We start from the raw sequence: 19,477 nt of genomic DNA, 5'->3' as shown, positions 1-19,477 counted from the left end.
TTAGTGAGGAGAGGTTGAGGGAGATGAGGTGAGTGAAGTGGAGCTAGTATTCTAAAGGAGCTGAGTGAAAACAAGAAAGACAGGCATCAGTGTCTGTTTCTGAATCAACCAATTGGGTCTCAGATAATATAGCCTCGTGCTTTTTGTGCCACCCCCCCTGGAGTTTAAAGGAGGGCAGGGGATGGCACAGAATCGTTCTAGGTTGTTCCAAGCTCCCTGAAGGGAGTTCCAAGATCCTACATCTTTTAATTTGATTCTGTTCTACCATCTTTACATTCTTAATGTACAGGACGTTTCATCTTTTCTTATCTAGTTTTACATAATCTCTCTGTGTTGAGAAAGTTTGGGACCGTCCACCGTTACACAGCATCTGTCTTGTTACTGTTGGACCGTCTGTTCTGTTAGTTTTCTCTCACGATACCCTTCACACTCCAGCATCACTATTGGACAAGCTTACACACGCATTACTTTCGGTATGTATAATTTCTGACCTCTTCAGATTTTCTGTTAATTCTCTGGTAGGAAACAATGATTTGCTGTGCAGTGTAGTTTACTTTGAAATGCATCGTACTTATGTCTGTGTATCCGCGCGGGTGTGGACGGTACAATTGTAGGCCTATTAATTATTATTTATGAAAATTCCTACAAATTATGCTCAGTTTATTCGTCACTTTTGGCACGTCAATTTGAAATCTAATAGCCTAAAGCTTTAGAAGCACAATTTATGTTACTGAGTAGAGCTTATCCTGACGAGGTAGCCTTCGATGGAAGCGGCGAACATGTTGATGTCGCTATTTGAAATCCAGTGTTTGAATACAGGAATGGTTGATTGCCTCTATATAAATATTTATTAATAAATTAAGCATATGCTTTATGAGATCGTTTGTTTAACCTGCGTCTGCCCACTTTGTCTGTCTATTAATGCGAAAATAATGCACAGTATCTTAATAGCAGTATATGTTTATGCTGAGAGTACAGTGCAGCGTCAGGTTGAACAAAAAAAAGTATGCTGAAAGATTGTGTACATTATTATGCAATTTTCGTGACGATATGGATTCAAGACCAAACTGCTCTGGCTCTTTTCCATTTAAGAAAGAAAGTTCGCTACATTCTCTACAAAGCCCCTTGCTGTCGGTTATGAGTTACTAAGGGGCACCAAGTGATAGTGCATGCTTGACTCAGAATAGACCACTTGTCCGTTCCCACATTTAGCCACAGAGCCCGATGCTGGTGGTCCTCAATGAGACATTTTAGTTTTGTTTTACCGTGTCTTCTCTACGGTTTAACAAAATAACTTACCGCTGCAGGAGGTCATTGTCATCAATTATGTAATTATACTTTTTGGCAAGATATGCTCTTGATGTGAGCTATCATTGCTTTTGACCACAATGTTGACATAGTGGGAGGATGCCTGCCAACTATTTTATATCTCAAATTGTTTAGCTCTTTACTATGTTGTTTAGCTTAGTATTAGACTTTAAAAAAAACAATTTAAACATTCAACTTTTGTAACTAAATAATAAAATAAAGATCCATATATGTTTATTGTATGCACCTTCGTGCCACAGTAAATTCTGTGTTTGTTTAAACTTATATGGCAATAAAAACAATTCTGATTTTGATCAAGGAACAACTTTATGGTACATCAAATATGGTAGGTAACATCTCTGTTTTCCTCCTTTTCTTTCTCTCACCCTCTATCTCTCTCTCTTTTTCAGTAAGGTTTCTCCCACGTTGTTTATCAGTAAACATAATTTGGTGGCCTTAGCCTCCTCCGCCCACAAACAGCTGTACATGAGCAGACTAAGTGATAAGAGATTGTTTCAGACTGATATACGTCCCTATACATGTGGCCGACTGGATTTTGACATAATATCAGTTGAGATCAGTTTGAAGGTACACCGTGTTCTTTGTCGACCAGTTGCAGTCCTAGTCAAGTCACATGCCTTCTACAGAGGGTATTGTTTGTCTGTGCAATGATACAATGATTCTGTGGGAGAGGTAAAATAAGTTATTTTCTTCAAGAGAGTGACAGATTTTACTATTTAGTTTTGAAAGCAAGCAATAATGAAAAAAAAACCATCTATGTACTTTTCCACATAGGGGTTGATAGGTAGGGATGGAACTGGTGTGGAGGTTTTCCAACTAGGGTTTGACACAACTGACTGTTAAACTGGGCTCCTACGCAAAGCATTTCAGATAGAGGCCGAAGATGATTGAGGGGATGTCTAGATGCCTTGCCAGTCGCACAAACAAATAAAAATTGTTTGTGTGGGGGGGTGGGGCAGGGTTCGAATTACAGGGGGCCTTGGGGGGGGGTTGACCCCCCTAATTAAGACTTGGACCCTCCCAAAATGAGGTTAAAACAGTTCTTACCTGTAATCGTAAATATAAGTTTTAGCCCTGGAGATGAAGTTGACCCCCCCGATTGTAATTATATAATTTGCACTCGGGGGGGGGGGGGCGGTTACTAGTTTGACGAACAGGCGATAGCGGAGGAGTTGGAAGTGCTGTAGGTTGTCGAGCGCATACTTGTTTTTTTCCACTATCATGGCAAGAGTGCTCTCTCTTTCTCTTTCTCTCTCTCTCTCTTACTCACTCTGTGACAGCCAACACAAGGCTGTCAAGAACATTGAGGTCCTCGTACACTGTTGTCACTCACTTCTTGTTTGTGATGAAGGTATGTTGAAATGTAATGGTTCAATTTCTCATATTGTCTCTGTGATATTGTCTTTCTCATGTTGCTTTATAAATCAAGAGCTGACATGATCAGGGAACACTAGTGGGCAATTACAGAGTTCTGAGAATTTGAGCTCCAACATACCAGATGAATTAGTCATGTCTTAGTAGGAGTCCCTTTTCAGTGCCTAGCAGCCTGGTATGAAGAGCTGTGTGTGTGTGTGTGTGTGTGTGTGTGTGTGTGTGTGTGTGTACGCGCGAGTGCTCAGTGCATGTGTGTATGTTCCTAAGACAGTGGAGCTCTCAGTCTAAAGGGGGGGGGCATGTTGACATGGTAAGACTTTGCGGATGGTCAGTTTTCTGAGTAAACAGTCTAGAAGGAGGAAGGAGAGGAGGAGGGAGAAGAGGAGGGAGAAAAGGAGGGAGAGAGGAACGGATCGCAGTTCTGCTCCTGTCGTATAACGAAGGGGATTGTTTTACCTTTAATCTTTTTTGTCACCTCCACGTAAACGGGGCCATGGCTTTTGGATAGGTGCCACTGTCTTTTTAGGACAACTTTTGGCAAGTCTTAACACTTCCACAAAATACCGGGGAGAGAATAAAACAAGGGGAAAGAAGTTTGATAAACATGTCAAGGTTCTACCAGTGTCAAGACCGAGAAAGAGTGCTAGTCCATGTGAGTGACTGAAACAGAGAGTCAGAGTTAGAATGAAAGAGTCAGTGAAAGAGTCATAAAAAGTCAGAGAGCCAGCAAAAACAAGTAGTAGTTGGAACAACAAACAACAAAATAGTTGAAAAGGTAAGAAGTTAGAGAATCCTACAGGGTCCAAGGTTAAATAATGTATTTTCGCTTACAACGTTAGGATTGCTTTGTTGTATTGTCGGTAACCTGAGGACATGATGCTCTAGCTTTCAGGAACATTCCGTTGTTTAACAGTCCCCTCATTCATACACAACAACAGCCGCTCACTCTCCATGTCCAGATGTCAAACATTACAACCTCCTTTTAGTCCTCGACTGTTTCAGTTTAAGGTATGGTCTTTGGCAACCATTTTGGTCGATGTTCTGGGATAACCACAGTGGCCAAGGAGTGCCAAGGAGTTCCAGGCAACTCTGATGCCTGGCAGTCAACCAAAACTGTGCAGGCGCCTTGCACAACAAGTGAAAAGATACATTTAGACTGGTGGAACCTGAGAGTGTGAATATTCACGGAGGTAGTGTTAATGAAAAGACGGGCTGCTGGCCCTGTGTGTGTGAGTGTGTGTGTGTCTGAGTGTGTGTGCACATACAGCTGTATGACGTGAAAAGCCCTGGCAAGTCGAGAAGTGAGCAAAGTGCCCACCATCAGTGGTGAAATGACAGGAAGTGAAATAACAGGAAGTGTTTATCTTGTGTAAAGAACGTGTAAAGAGACATGTTTCTTCATGTTTGTATGTTCCTTCGTGTATGGATATGTGTGTATATGTCCCTGACTCATTGGTACCACCTCCTTCCCTTCCAAAAGTCGTCGAACATACCGTCACTCCCCTAAAGACTGTGCCTTAACAGTAAACAAAAGCCCTTTTGTGGTGGCTAAAGAGCACTTTCTTTACTTGGCTTTATGTTAACATCTGATTCTGCACAATTGTTCACTGAACTCACTACTATGGTCAGTGAGACCATAGTACTTATTTTACACTATAAATTTTTTCTCTCTCTGCATGATTCTGGTGGGTCAAGGAGAAGCTCTGTTGCATTCCCTTCAGTTTTGTGCAATCATAAGTCCCCAACTAGTTGGTAAAGGGACCTACTGGATTTAACACTATTGGTAATAGTAGTAATGGGGATTTCTGATCTATAAGGCTTCTGCAAACTATATGCTATGCACACCACACTTGCACACCACATGAGTCCTTGTTCAGACTTAGCCCAGCCCCAAAACACACACACACACACCCTTTTGCTCACATATTGTACACGTGTGCACAAATGCAAACAGTACACACAAAAAACCCTCCTCTCTTATGAGTTAAATCCCTTCTCTTTTTCTGGACCCTGCAAAGTCCATGCTTGTGTTCCTTACACATTTTCATATTCAGTTTTCATTGGTCTTCACTTCTTACACGTTTTACTGTATCCACAATAATTTTCAAATCATTATTTGCCTGTAGAGTGGGAAGCTTGAGCAATAAACCCATAATTCGAAAGAAACCGCCTTACTGTGATCATTTCCTGATTGATCAAGCACAGGGTTTTAAATGCAGGGGTTGTGGTTGGTATTGAGTAGATACCAATGAATGAGGTTATACAAGCAGCACAAAACTGGCATTTTTAGCACACTTATATTTGTTTGTTTAGCAATTATACTCCCCGAATACAGTCTTGGAGGTAACTGAGACACTTTTCAATGGCCATATACTTTCACACATGCACATACATATTAACATAACTCTGAGTTGGTCTGCTGGCCGACTAAAGTTTGGGGTTCGAACCTTGGGACCCATCACCACACTGAAGAGGGGGCAGCTGCTGTCATTTTGTCAACGCTCCTCAGCGTCTGGTGAGATCCATCCATCCCCACTCAACCCTTTGCACCCCTTCTCTCCGCTTCTACTCCACCTCCCCTTCATCCCCTCTGCTGAGCAGAACAGGGGTATCAGAGAAGCACCTTTTTTGTTTCTTCTCTTTCCTTCTTCCCCCACCCTCCTCGCCTGTTGAAAATAGGTGTTTACTTTCACTACGTCCTTCTCTTCTCGCCATTGCCCACTGACATCACTTCCTGCCATTTATTTCGCAAACCACCCCCACCACTTCACAATGGCTGTTTATTAATCCACGTCTCCGTTCTTGTGTTCTTGCAAACTCGTTTGACGTCATCTTTTATTGCCCATGTACAAGTGGCGGTCCTAGCACATTTGGAGCCCAGGGCGAGTTCTTCACAACCACCCCACCGCCCCTTTAATGGAGGATGCATTGGATGGGGACTTGGTCAGCGAGAACGCATCTGATTTCCCAGTCATTGCAAGAACACACGCATCTTAAATCGTTCCCCGTCCTTGTGGTCTTGCAAGACGGTTCCTGCAAGGATGGGAGGGTTCTTAGCGTTCTTTCTGATTGATAAACAGCCATTGTTTAGCCTTGTCATCGTCCTCCGCTAATACAGTATATTAAGTGTTGATTGCGTAGTTCATAAATAAAACCCTATATTGGAAACACGCAAACAAAAACTTTGTCTCATGTTTTGATTTGTCTTCTTTCCCTTTTCAACACCTAATAAACCCTCCTTTCCTCCTCTATCTACCACCATCTCATCTACCCCTCAATTTGCCCTACCTTCCTTGCTTGCATTCCTTTTCTTCCCTCTCCTCTCCTGCCCTTCCCTACACTCCCTCTCTCACATAAACACTTGAAGGCATTTCGTGGAGAAAATGGCTCTAAACATTCCGGGCATCATCGTCATGGCTGGGTTTTACGTTCTCATCTTGGGAACCGGCATCTGGGCCTCCATGCGCTCCAAGAAGGAGGAGAAGAAGTGCACGGGGGACGGGATGGAGATCACGCTGCTCGCTGGACGCAACATCAACCTGCTGGTCGGGATCTTCACGCTCACCGGTGAGCAGAGGATCTCACTGAGGTGTCTTCCAATAGCGATGGATTTTACTGAAGCTTCTCATTGCATTTTCTGTTTACATTTTATGTATTTATACAATGTCAATGATACAATTTACATTGTATTCACTGTGGATTTGAGAATAGGCTGTCCTATCAGGCTTCAGTAAATGAGGGTGGAATGACGTAAAGCTGCAGTGACATTACAGCCAGACCTCTGCTAGCCAATGCCCCCCCCCCCCCCGGAGTCTGAACATAGCTAAACCCTGTGATCCACCTCTCTGGCATTAAATGGAGGAACATATTCCATATCAGATTTCTGTTTGCTGTTTCTCTGTGGTAACATGTTTCTCTCTCTCTATTCTCTTTTCTTCTCTGCCCGTCTCTCTCTCTTTCTCTTTGTGTCCTCGCTGCAGCCACCTGGGTGGGTGGAGGCTTCATCCTCGGCATAGCTGAGGCAGTGTATAACCCTACCTTGGGTCTGGTCTGGGCTCTGATGCCTGTGCCTTACGTCCTCACCTTCTTCTTGGGTGAGTATAGCCATCTTAGTCCCCCACCATGACATCAGAGTGACAAAGCTGACCTCGGCCATATACACGCGTGTGTGTGTATATATATATATACTTGCATATCAGTATATTTAGATCAGTTGTACGTGATCCCCCACGTATCCACTTCCTCTTGCTGATTTAACCCATTGACACAAACGAGGCCTGTTGATGTGGTAAGGTCACCTGGCCAGCGTGTTTAAAGGCCCTGCAGGAATGCGTGCATGCAAGGTCAGATCCCAGGCTCTGTTGCGGACAGAACCTTTATATCATCTTTGCTGGTCGTTTCAGAACCCGAGGAAGATGCGTGTTATTTACTCAGGGAGGACACTTGTTTTAGTTTTTTATGGTTGTACCATCTGTTTATTATCCCTTTTCTTTTCGTCATTCTTCCTTTCATCCTTTTCCCCTCTTACCAGGCGGTTTCTTCTTTGCCAAGCCCATGAGAGAGAATCGATATATCACGATGATGGACCCGTTCCAGCAGAAATACGGCAACGTCCTGAGCAGCGCCCTGATCCTTCCTGCGCTGGTGGCCGATGTCCTGTGGGTGGCCCGCACCCTCGTCAGCCTCGGTAAGGAGCCCAAACAGGGTCCACCACTCAGACGCTTGCATGCGCAAAACAACACGCATTAGCACATGGATGTGCTCACGCTCCCACAAGCTCCCATTTTTGGGGTATTGTTCTATTGCTCCTTAAGCATTAAATTGCCTCAATCAATTGCCTGCATCAAAAAGGAAAAAAGATGAATGTGTCCTTCCAGTTCATATACATAACAATGGATGACCCTACATTGAAATGACTGTGTCCAAACTGGATTGAGTAACAATGACATGGTGGCCAACTCTAACCTTGTATTTGTTATGGGTGATTAACTGCAACAATGCTGCATTCTACTTGAGCACATGCAGCCAAAGTTCTTTCTAAATGTCTATCAGAGTTGTGGTTTGGATGTGTGTCTGTCTGTCTATTTGTGTGTGTGTGTGTTTTAACAATGTTCTCTGTTCCAGTGCTGTTTTCTAAAGTGACGTAAAGAACAAACAGCCTGTTGATTGCGTAAGGTGATCAAAAATGTATCAAGTCTCTGGTGTCGAGAGTGAGTTTGTTTTCTATTCAGTGTGTCAAAGCAGTGAGGCTCTCAGACTGAAAGACAAAACAACTTTAAACCAAATGTCCCCGTTCTGGCCAGACTTGATCGTATGTAACCATGGTAATGTTGGGGTGCATTACTAAAACAGGTCTGGTCACTCTCACCTCACAACAGTTGGTAACTAGGGGTGTTTTTTTTTTTTACTTTATTCGACCAGTGTGGGATGTTCTCACTACACTACACCCCTAGCTGCTGTAATTACAGTTGACAACCAAAGAAGGAGGTGAAGACAAGTTGCAAAGAGAACTGCCTTTGCTAAGAGACTGTTTGTGTTTTGGTGAGCCTGTAATTTCTGGATGATGGTGTAAGTGTATCTTAATTTGTGTGTGTGTGTGTGTGTGTGTGTGTACATACAGGCCATGTGAAACCAATATCACCCAATTAGGTTGCGGGTCGCAAATTATGTGTGTACGTGCACTTTTGTGCCTGCATAGGTCCAGCCACTGCAGGCAGGGAATAAACAAGGGAGCTAAAAACAGAGTGAGATCTTTTGCAGATATGTAGCCATCGTTCTCTATTTAGCCCCGGAGTCCTTTAACTGGTATTCCTTCTCTCACCTATATTTAGCCTAGCAAGGTCTATCCTGGCCCAGTACAGCCTGCGCGGCTCAGTGAAGTTAAACCCATAGAGATAGGGCTGTTTTCTAGCATTGATAATATTGCACAAGAACGCAGCCTACACCTATGTGGATTGACCCCTACAGAAGATCTGCAGATGATCTATAATTGAGCTATCCGTAAATGATTGGGGCATGGCTGTATTTTTCACTCGACTTAACTTGAAATTGAATGGGCCCATCTAAAAACTGTACCTGTCTTTATACATCTGTGTGTGTGTGTGTGTGTGTGAGTGATTTGAGTAGTCGGAAATTATCTAAATTCATACCTGGCAAACACCTACATCTCAGGGTGTCACAGTAAAGGCCAGGGGAGGTCAAAGGTCACAGTCAGACTGAAACAGTGGTCAGCGATGGTGCCGATCTGACACTCTTCTGTTTAAGGGCATTGTTTTGGTGTGGCTGCATCGCGGCTGGGGAGACCCTGGCATTGAGGAAGACTCGTCAGGTAGAGATGCTTTGCTTGTTTGAGTAACACACAGATCTTTTTTTTTTTTTTGCTTTAATAATTTGGTTTTCGTTTGCTTTATTGTTTTCTCAGATTCATTTTTTAATAGATTTTTGTTGACTATTTTTGGTGTCTTGATAGTTTTTCTAAAGAGATCATTTCTTCATGATGATGATGATCATGCATCTTCGAGAGACGGTGGGAATTCTTGAATCTCACAACCAATAGACTGCTGTATGCCTTACTTTTCTTTATTGTTCATTTTTATTTTCAAATATATTTCTGTTTTGTTTCCTTGTCTTATTCTTGCATACATTGCTCTTGGTCTAAGACCAACAAATTACTGTAGTGAGTTTTTGAAAAAACAACTTTAATTTCAGTGATAACGCCACAAAAAAAGGACTATCAAAAACTCCCAATCAACTAACTGACCATCAATTCTATAACTTAATGAAACAGCTATCTTAATATATACAACTCTGACCTATACGATCGTACACCTTTGTTCGAGGGCAAAGTCCCTCTCATCTGTCATGTCATGTGTGGATCGCTCCGTCATGTCGGGCTGTACTTAGTGCTGTGCTGCGTGTGTTTCCAGGTGGGACCCTGAGCGTGATCCTAGACCTCCCCTACGTCTATTCTATCTGCATCTCGTCCGTGGTAGCCATCATCTACACCCTGCTGGGAGGCCTCTACTCTGTAGCCTACACCGACGTCATCCAGCTTATCCTAATCTTTGTCAGCCTGGTCAGTACCGACAGAGATTTGAACCAGACTATCTGGGAACGAGATCTCGAAACAGGAAATGAAGCTTTCCACGTACCGTTTGGGGAAAAGAATGTCAGGTTTATTTATACATTTTATGTTCTGTCAACTTTGCCCTCTTGCAGTGGGTGTGTGTTCCTTTCCTGCTGACGAGTCCCAACTCGGTGGATATCTCCCTGACGTCTTTCAACGCAACCTTCCAGGCTCCCTGGGTGGGCAAGCTGGAAGCCCAAGATGCCGGCAAGTGGATTGATGACTTCATGGTACTGGTGAGTCAACACAAGTCGCTTCACACACACACACTTAGACCCACGTGCATCCCCTCACACATCTACTCGCACCCACATACTTCATAATAGTTCATGACTTCTCCCATCCCTGAGTCCATTGTTTCTCCCCAGGCTTTAGGTGGTCTGGCCTACCAGGCATTCTACCAGAGGATCCTATCTGCCTCCTCCTACACCCAGGCCCAGGTCACCTGCTTTGCCTCCTCCGCCTTCTGCCTGGTGCTGGGCATCCCTTCCATCCTTGTGGGGGCCGTGGCTGCATCCACAGGTGAACCACTCATACCAGAACACATGTGAGGTTGAGGGCTGTTTGTGTGCGAGGCCCATTAGAAGAGTCGAAGCATCAAAGCAAACCCTGCTTTGATGCTTGAGGGATCATGAGACTTGGTCTGCGTGATTTCGGTCAGGTCGCAATTCGAATTGCAGTTTGGGTACTTTTTCAGCAGAATTGTTCAGGTAGTGTTGCAATCACTAATCTTGTTGAATCCCAGGAGAAGCTTGTTGAGATCCTGTGGAACGACAATTCTGATGGCGTTTACCATGCCATCGTTGGTATCACTGGACTCAGAGATCGATTGTCATCTCAAGAGTTTCATACAGTTCAGAGTTAGGAGAAGTCCTGTCTCTGAAGTCAGTTGATTGGGGAAAGCTGGATTCTCAACTCCCCCCTCTTTCTTTCACACCTACCAAAGGTGTGAACTGGTCGCTGGCTGGTTCATTAGTGTTCAATAATGGTTCTGGACATATTTGTACAGTTACAAGTATAGTTGAAGGATTGTTTTACAATGTTAGCTTTGTATAGAGACCAAGGATGACTATATTTCAAGGAGAAATAGTTACTAGAATCAAAATGACAGTAAACACAACATTAAAACAAAGTGGCAAACATCACACATATTCCACTCATAAATCACCACCTTCTACTCTTGTTGTTTTAAAGATGAAGTCTTGAAGAAATGTTGCCTTAAGGGACTGACAATTTATGTTCTTTGTTGAAATGTCTGCAACCAACGGAGAATACAAAAAGTTTCTGGAGACGTGTTGTTTCAAGCAAGCTTCCTCGGAGATAAGAGGGCATCACAACTAGAGTGTTTTGACTGATGCTGATGGATGAGACTCTAGAGTTGTGACAGGGTGTCAGCTTTGTGTGGTATGGTTGACTTTGCTACACGAGGAAGCACAAATGATCATATGAGAGATTTTAGAATCACATGTGTGCATAAAACCTGCTGAACACGCAGAACTGGCTGTCCCAGGTAGAGTAATACACTGACGTGGGCTCATATTACTCAGCGACCAGGAAACTCTGTTTTCCATAGATGATCATGCTGGACTTTCTTTTTTGCTTGGCAAAAGGAAACTGAAAGAAGCTTTGCTACTTTTTGTGATACCTGCAAATTTCCCTGTCCCTTCTCTGCATGTTATGTTTGAGATCCTGTTGTCCCACTGTCTGACAAGAGACTGCACCCATGGAAGTGTTTGATGTTGCACTGTGCTATGCACTTCTGTAAATGAGATGTTATTGTTGCCCTGTAGTTTTCTTTTTTCTTCACTTTGCCTGGTAGCCGAGAGGTGGTTACTTTGCGAAGTGGCTTGTATATAAAGACGGTTCCCTGACTGTCACCAGCTAATCCTGTTAGAACTCTGCACTTCTGATCCTCGGGCTTCTTCTGTACTTTCTATATGCACTATTTGTAAGTTGCAGTGGATAAAAGCGTCTGCTAAATGCAAACAATGTGGAAACATTTTCAAATGCTTTAAGTGCTCCACAAACAAACCGACAAACTAAATAACCCATTTTCTGCTCCCTAGACTGGAATATGACAACGTATGGATTACCCACACCATATGAGCGTGGCCAAGCCGGTTCCATCCTGCCTCTCGCCCTTCACCACCTCACCCCTCACTACATCTCCATCATTGGCATCGGGGCTGTCGCCGCCGCTGTGATGTCATCCATGGACTCTGCCCTCCTCTCCTCTGCCTCCATGTTCTCCTCCAACATCTACAAGAACATCTGTAGGAAACAGGTGAGCACGAGAATCTTGAAGCAATGTCATTTTTAGACCTCCAGTGCAATGTCATTGAAATGTCATAGCAGCATTATGGAAACCTGAGCCCAATCTAAGTTTTAACACAATGTTACACCAGTGTAATGTAACAACAACACCATAATTTAACTACATTATCCTAACACTACAACATCACCAAAAGAAGGACACTTTTCTACTGAAAACAAGGACACATTTATTGGTCGACACTTTCTAAAGGCCAACTTGTGTGGGTAGGTAGATTATATTTACCCTCTGACCAGATGATTATACTGTATATAACCCCTTCCATCCCCCACACACATACTACTGGCTTGTGAAAACAAAGTAGCTTTTGAGCTCCTATGTTGTTTCTGCCATGCCCCTTAGGAATGTTCAACATGACAACCACAGAGGCGTTAAACAATGGCAGAAAGTTCTCAAGCCTGTTGCAACTCATGTTGAATAGTTGAATAGTTTGTCACCATATGGGTGTAATGTTACAGAGGCATAACTAGTTTTCTCTGTGACTACAAAGATTATATTGTTACTGGCCTTTCAGATTGGGGCCCAAATACGGGCAGTTGTATTTATATAAACAGTGATCAGAAACGTCATAAAACAGACTACATTAAACAAATTGACTCTTTGTGATGCTTTGTCACGATTCTCTCGGTTCTCAACACGTCCCCTCTGTTTTCCCCCTTGCATCCCTGTATCGCTAAACCTCCCTTTCTTCACCCCCCCCCCCCCCCCCCCCCCCCCAGGCTTCAGACAGGGAGATGCAGTGGGTGATACGTATCTCGGTGGTGGTGGTGGGGCTGGCCGGCACAGCCCTCACCTTCCTGGATAACAGTGTCCTGGTGTTCTGGCTGGTTGGTGTGGACATGTCCTACACCATCATGTTCCCCCAGCTGGTCTGCGTACTCTTCTTCAAGATCTCCAATGGTTATGGTGCTACAGTGGGCTTCTTCTCCGGCATGGTCCTGAGGTTCATGAGCGGTGAGCCCCTCATCAATCTACCGCCCCTCATCCATTACCCCGGCTGCCGTCTAGACGCCGAAGGACGGCTCACCCAGTTCTTCCCCTTCCGCACCACCATCATGTTGACAACCATTGTGTCCATCCTGTTCTTCTCCTACTTGGCGTCCCTCATCTTCAATAAGGGCCTGCTCTCGGAGCGCTGGGACGTGTTCGGCATCAGCCAGGAACAGGGCAGGAAGGTCGTTCAAGCAGAGACCAAAAACCCAGCAGTCTCCAAGCAATTGCTAGACACCAGCTGTTAAGAGAGAGGGGGAAAGAGGCCAGTTTTGGGTGAGAGAGGAGCAGGCCATCTTGGTTTCATGCAAACCAAGTCATGCAAAGGTCTCTTGAAGGAATCTGAAAATCTGAGAGATACAAACATTATTAAAGTGGACACCACCGCAGTGGCCGCCGTTTGATGTGTTGCAATACTGTTCAAACAAATCCTAGTACCAGCCAGCCGAGAATTGTGCGTTTTAGATTTTTTGGGGGAAGGCATGAATTTTTTATTTACATGTGTATGAGAATTCCTGTAAGATACTCTTCTACTGTACAGACTTTTTTTGATTATATTATAAGTGTATATATACATACTTTTATCAAAGCTTAACCTTATGCATAGCACAGGCAAAACGTTTAAAGACAAAAAAATATATATAGCCTATAGGAAGTTCTTAATCAGTGAAACAAATTAATAGTTAATTAATTAGAAAAAATCTGGACAACTCATTTAGACTGAAAAACTAAAAGGTTTTTTGGTAAATGTAATCTGACAATGTCTAATGAAATGCTTATAGCAACTAAGTGCAATATGTTTTCCTCTTCAACTTAGAGTCCTCTTGGTTACTCGTGTTACCATCGCCTTGGATACACCCAGCTGCCATATCAAGTAGCAGTCAGTGTAGGGGAGTTGATTAGGATACACCTTCTCAAAGGCCCATTCAAAGTATTTGAATGCTTAGTGCGCAGGGAAATCCTATAGGCCTATTTACCGGTGCACTATGTTTCATCCCTGTCCGTTACCTTGGCAAAAACACACTTCGATGCATCTTCAGAAAGGTATCTACAGTTGTCTTTGTGGGCAAAGCTAAAAAATAATAATTTGACAGCATTTTCATTCAAATTTAGTTTCGTGACCAAATTGTTTTACATAGAAAATGGAAACGCAATGTGAATTGTGGTTGCATGTTGCGACTCTGCAGCGTGTTTCTATGGCCTCGAGGCAGGTCTGTCCTCTTGAGGTCTTACTATAATCCATTGTAAATCTTGGGGTTGTTTTGTGAAAATAAAAAGGTAAACTACAATTGCTCATTCAGACTCAATCCTTACAAGTGTTGGTGTGTCCACTTGCAACCACTCCAAGCTTAAATTATTCCTTATTACCCAAATGGGAATAAACTACTCGCAAGTTAAGAAACACACTCACGTTTTTGCATTGAAATCCACCTTGTCGTAGGCCTATTTAATGAATACGAAAATATGAATCAAGTTAAGAACTGTCATGCATGTCAAAAATACATTTATGTTGATTTACATGTTACCCAACGTGCCAAAATGGGCCGAGTGGCTGTTTATCAATGCACGTTTTTTTCCGTTCTTGTGTTCTTGCCAAATCGTTTGACGTCATCTTTCATTGCCCAAGTACGGTTCCAATCCAAAGAACACCAGTCACCAAGAACGCCCAAAAAAAACTGAAATATTTTTTTGTCTGAAAATAGGGAATGGAGTACATTAAGTAAACATCGTTTATTTTTATTTTTACAGTAAACTAAACATATACACGACTACACATGGCGTTTGTGTTGTTCGAAGATGAAATAACCAATCAGAGACGATAACTGGTTGAGAGGTCGTGACGCTGCAGAATGCAATGCGGAAAAGGGCCCTGTGCAATGCAATAGCCTCGGTAGGCTAGAACAACACAGGCACGAAGGGCATCAAATAAAACAAAGAGAAAAGGTCCCACTTTGATGGTATATGCCATGTTTTAAACAGTCGTATTTATTGTCAGTGAGTATAATGATTGCTAAAATTAGTTGTTGTGATGAGTTGTTTGTATGATTTGAACAATCGTGACAGTGTGCTTTCAGACAAACAGCCTGTAGGCTGTATACTGTTGTTTTGCTCCTGTCCCGATGTTGTTTTTGTACAGTAATGGCTACAGCCAGACTACCTGTCATAGTATTTGATCTTACCCTGACATACCTACCCTATCTCTTGTTCATTAGTTTGCCTTTGGCCCTAAAATTGACATTATTTAGATGCCAATAAAAAATGATATGGTATCTGAGAATGTTACAAGATTGCATCCATAACGACAGGTTATGTTTTGCTGTGTATACGCTACGCATGTCGACCCACAGAGAGGATAACCCACCATCAACGAAGAAGGAATACTTGATGAGGTGCCTGTACAAGTCTAGGCACAACCTCTTGCCTATTTATCAAAATTGATCTCCAAAATTCTGTACTTTTCCATTCTCACAGACCATGGTGAAAGATTAACGAGTTGGGTGTGGTTGTTTTCGTTGACTAGTTAAGCTTCCTGTCTGCAAGCCCCTGTCCTCCTTTGAAGATAAGCAGCTGTCTGTCACTAGTCACTGTGTCACCCCCAGTGTTTCACTGGGAAGCACTAAAACATATTGTATAGGCCAGGGTATAGAACGAGTTGACGTGCCACGATGAGTGACAGACATATGTAGCTGCAGCTATATAGCTGTCCTGTGAAACCAGATTACATCACAGCCGTTAATTACCACACAAGTGCCCTGAGGACTATGACGAGTCTAACAACTCTAGAATAATTCCTAGTTGTGCAAGGTTGAGATATTAAAACGTGGTCATAGACCCTAGTGCTCGCACAGGCTGTTAGTATTGTCATTGCTTACATGTAAAATATTTTTGTATTTTAGTCTGTAGTACTCAGTACTAATGGCATGCATGGTTTTAGGATCTGACTAGGGAGCCCCAAATACGTTTTCTGATTTATTGCAATCTCCTATGGTGAGCCATCACTGACTGTGTGCATTTTGAGAATACAAAGTAGATTGTATACAGTATTTTCTCTGGAGTTTTAGCAACATTAACAACTAATTTCCATTCTAGAATGTTTGTGTTTTAATGCAAGGCACCTGGTACATGCAGAGGTGTGGCCATGGATGAGACTATGGAGTGTCCTGTCAGTCCAGAGTGAAAGCAGTTGGCCATGACCCCCCAGGCCCATAGCACAGAGGGGGCGCCTGGGAGCGGAGGAAGAATGCTCCTTCGTAATGTAGACCCCAGGAAGAAGCACTACCTGTGTGGCTCCTGTGCTGCTTTCACCAACATCGTGGTCACCTTCCCCATACACAAGGTCAGCTGAACTGGGATCTTACCACCTAAGGCGGCAACATAAGGTTTATTAGTGTTTCGAACCAAGCCCCCTTGGCCTGACATCAGTCCTGCCTCCATCTGTTCAGATCTGTCACGGACCAGTAAAAAGCCGTCCTGACAATCAAGACGTTTATTTATAGCCTGCCGTCAGAGGTGCTTTGGAGTAACGTAACATTACAAGACAAGACATGAAAATACATTGATTTGCAAAACCGAAATGTTGCCCCCCCCTCCCCCCCAGGTGTTGTTCCGCCAGCAGCTATTCGGGGTGGGTGTGATGGAGGCAGTGCGCCAGCTCCAGCAGGATGGCATCAGGACCCTCTACAGAGGGCTCCTGCCCCCCCTTCTCCAGAAGATCACAACCGTGGCCATCATGTTTGGACTGTATGTATATGACACCATTCTTTCCAACAGTCCTCACACCGCAAACTAGCATTTCCAACTGATTTGCAACTATAACCACCTGGTATCTTGACTAACCTGTCTTGACTAAACACACAAACCCTAATTTGGTTCCAGGTATGAGGACTTCTCCCGTCTGCTGCGTCAACACACTGGGGCACCAGAGCTCCTCACTCGCAGTGTTGCCGCTATCCTAGCAGGTGAAGAAGTCAGTTATAATACATTTACATTTTATTTTTTTAGCAGACGCCTTTATCCAAAGCAAACCTACAAATAGTTAATTTATTAAGTACAGCAGAAGATCACGGTTCAGAAGTGCATAGTAAGGAACCATCAGTATGTACTTGCCACATTGCAAAGTAACCATAGCTCAGATACCAGACACTGTGAGCAAAACTAACATTACGGTGTAACAGTAACATCTTACTAACTAAACAGCTCATGGCTGCTTCTCAGAAGTATTTCCTTGTGTTGCTGTTTGTTTGACAATAAGGAATGTTTTCAAAAAACATTTTCTGTTAGGCACTGCCGAGGCCGCCCTCACACCATTCGAGCGTGTCCAGACCCTACTCCAGGACCCCCGGCACCACGCCCGCTTTCAGAACACGGTCCACACCTTCCGGATGCTCTTGCAAGAGCATGGCGTGCGCGAGTGCTACCGTGGCCTTGTCCCCATCCTGCTCCGCAACGGCCCAAGTAACGCCCTGTTCTTCGCACTACGCGGCCCCCTCAAGGACCTCCTCCCCCAGGCTGACTCCCACGCCGCACACCTCCTCAGCGACTTTGTCTGTGGGGGTCTGTTGGGGGCCTTCCTGGGAGTCCTTTTTTACCCCCTCAACGTGGTCAAATCCCGTGCCCAGGCGCAGATCGGGGGCCACTTTCCATCCGGAAGGGAGGTGCTGGTGGCCATTTTGAAGGAGCGGGGGGGGCGGGTGGTGCTGCTGTTCCGCGGTGTGCACCTGAACTACCACCGCTCCGTGCTGTCCTGGGGCATCATCAACGCCACGTATGAACTGCTGCTCAAGATGCTCTAACTGCTGAACAGCACGCCTTGCAAAACCCTAATAATACTAAAATGAGTTTCTAGTATGACTTATTTTGATTGCTGTTCAAATTAATGATGCCACCTATCAAAGCACACTGGCACAGCGAGAGGTGGTATGAGTAGAGAAGTATAACCCCCCCAACCCTAACCCCCCTCCACACACACACACACACAAGATGGTAGTCTTCAGACTGGGGGGAGATACATAAAGTCCTGATGTCCTTTTGTTACCTATATATGAATATATTATTTAGACTGAACCATTGAGCCTACCTCAATTTGGTGAAAAATAACATAGTAACAATGATGGTAGTGGACAGTTTTCTACTGCAGGTGTGTGTGTCAGATTGAAATGTTATTCATTTAAATTTGAATGTGTCTGGAATCTGCCAAATAATCATTCAGGGCCCACTTAATTGACATGAGAACCCCACCGTTATTTCTTTATTTATTCCAGATTACTTCAGCATATGACAACATTTAACATAATTCAAAAATATTTTTTCTTACATCTCGCGCAATCTCATTACACACGCTAACATAGTTCTGACTTGGCAGTTTTTCAAATGTATACAGAACAATACGACTTGTTGGTCTGTTCACACTGATCAATAGACACTAAATGCATAATCTGTATCTTTGCTTTACAACACGAGATAAAATTTAAAAATTGCTATGAAATAGACAAATGGCAAGTATCTCAAAGTGTATATGTATTTATTTATTTATTATCACTATTGACACTTGATCTTCAGGACCAAAGGTAGAAGACATTGACAATGTTATAATGGGATAGGGATGTTTTGTACACCTTATTGTGTTGGTCTCCTGTGGCAACAATTGTAATGTCATGTCAATTTTGGCTGTGCTCTGTCTTGAATAAGCACTTATCTCTGTCTATATAATCAGAGTGGATGTTAGGTTCTTTGCATGTTGTGTTTATTTGGTACATGTCAAATTTTAGCTTGTCATAATATGACTAGTATAATTTTACAGTATTTAACTTTGATGCAAAAAGATAGTCTTATCAAAATACTTGTGCCATGTACATATACCCAAGCGAGTTACATAAGTCTTTCATGTTATTGAAATGTGTATTAGTTTAAGCGCAAAAACTGCCTTCAATTTGTGCCTTGCTTTTTTGCAGACACATATCATCCCAGTACAGTGGTTGGTGTGTTTTACATGTAAGTTAACATGTTTGTTGTGTGATAATTCAAAGGATTGTTGTCTGTGTACAATAGCAATTTTCCTGCTGCAGTGTATTTAAATGTAACATTCATTGTATCTTGCTTCTGTGACAAGACAACGCAAATATATATCCTGTCAACTGACTTCTTGAATAGTCAGTGTATAGCACACAAACACTGCCACCTAGTGGCCATGGAAGTTCTTCCCAAAAAAAACTGTTGAGCTGCATACCGTACATACTGGTTTACTAATGTTGAAATAAATAGTTGCCTTTGGGCCATGTCATAATGCTACAATACTGTCTGAACACTGCAAAATGCTAATTAATGCC

The 19,477-nt window shown here is 43.2% G+C and overlaps 2 protein-coding genes across 10 annotated transcripts; both read left to right on the top strand.

Annotated features, from left to right (window-relative positions):
- Positions 1-200: 200 nt before the first annotated feature.
- Positions 201-14,440, top strand: LOC146236724 (high affinity choline transporter 1-like). Of its 2 annotated transcripts, none has more exons than XM_084686882.1 (9): positions 201-473; positions 6,071-6,270; positions 6,684-6,797; positions 7,235-7,390; positions 9,630-9,778; positions 9,922-10,065; positions 10,198-10,351; positions 11,896-12,113; positions 12,881-14,440. In XM_084686882.1, the coding sequence occupies exons 2-9, from the start codon at positions 6,087-6,089 to the stop codon at positions 13,397-13,399; spliced, it is 1,638 nt and encodes a 545-aa protein (XP_084543008.1). In that variant the 5' UTR covers positions 201-473; positions 6,071-6,086; the 3' UTR covers positions 13,400-14,440. The 2 variants fall into 2 exon arrangements, with proteins under 2 accessions (XP_084543008.1, XP_084543010.1); XM_084686884.1 differs by lacking the exon at positions 201-473 and adding an exon at positions 2,410-2,680.
- A 135-nt stretch (positions 14,441-14,575) lies between these two features.
- Positions 14,576-19,442, top strand: slc25a51a (solute carrier family 25 member 51a). 8 transcript variants are annotated; one of them, XM_084686893.1, is made up of 5 exons: positions 14,576-15,109; positions 16,281-16,488; positions 16,750-16,892; positions 17,028-17,110; positions 17,433-19,442. In XM_084686893.1, exons 2-5 carry the CDS (start codon positions 16,342-16,344, stop codon positions 17,942-17,944), a joined length of 885 nt encoding a protein of 294 aa, XP_084543019.1. In that variant the 5' UTR covers positions 14,576-15,109; positions 16,281-16,341; the 3' UTR covers positions 17,945-19,442. The 8 variants fall into 8 exon arrangements, with proteins under 8 accessions (XP_084543019.1, XP_084543016.1, XP_084543017.1 ...); XM_084686890.1 differs by having other exon boundaries at positions 16,264-16,488; XM_084686891.1 differs by having other exon boundaries at positions 16,242-16,488.
- The last annotated feature ends 35 nt before the right edge of the window (positions 19,443-19,477 follow it).

This window comes from Hypomesus nipponensis, chromosome 22, assembly GCF_054491055.1.
Source record: "Hypomesus nipponensis isolate SF chromosome 22, ASM5449105v1, whole genome shotgun sequence".
NCBI lineage: Eukaryota > Metazoa > Chordata > Actinopteri > Osmeriformes > Osmeridae > Hypomesus > Hypomesus nipponensis.
The sequence above is the reverse complement of the archived record's forward strand: the minus strand, read 5'-3'. Positions and strand labels throughout refer to the sequence as shown.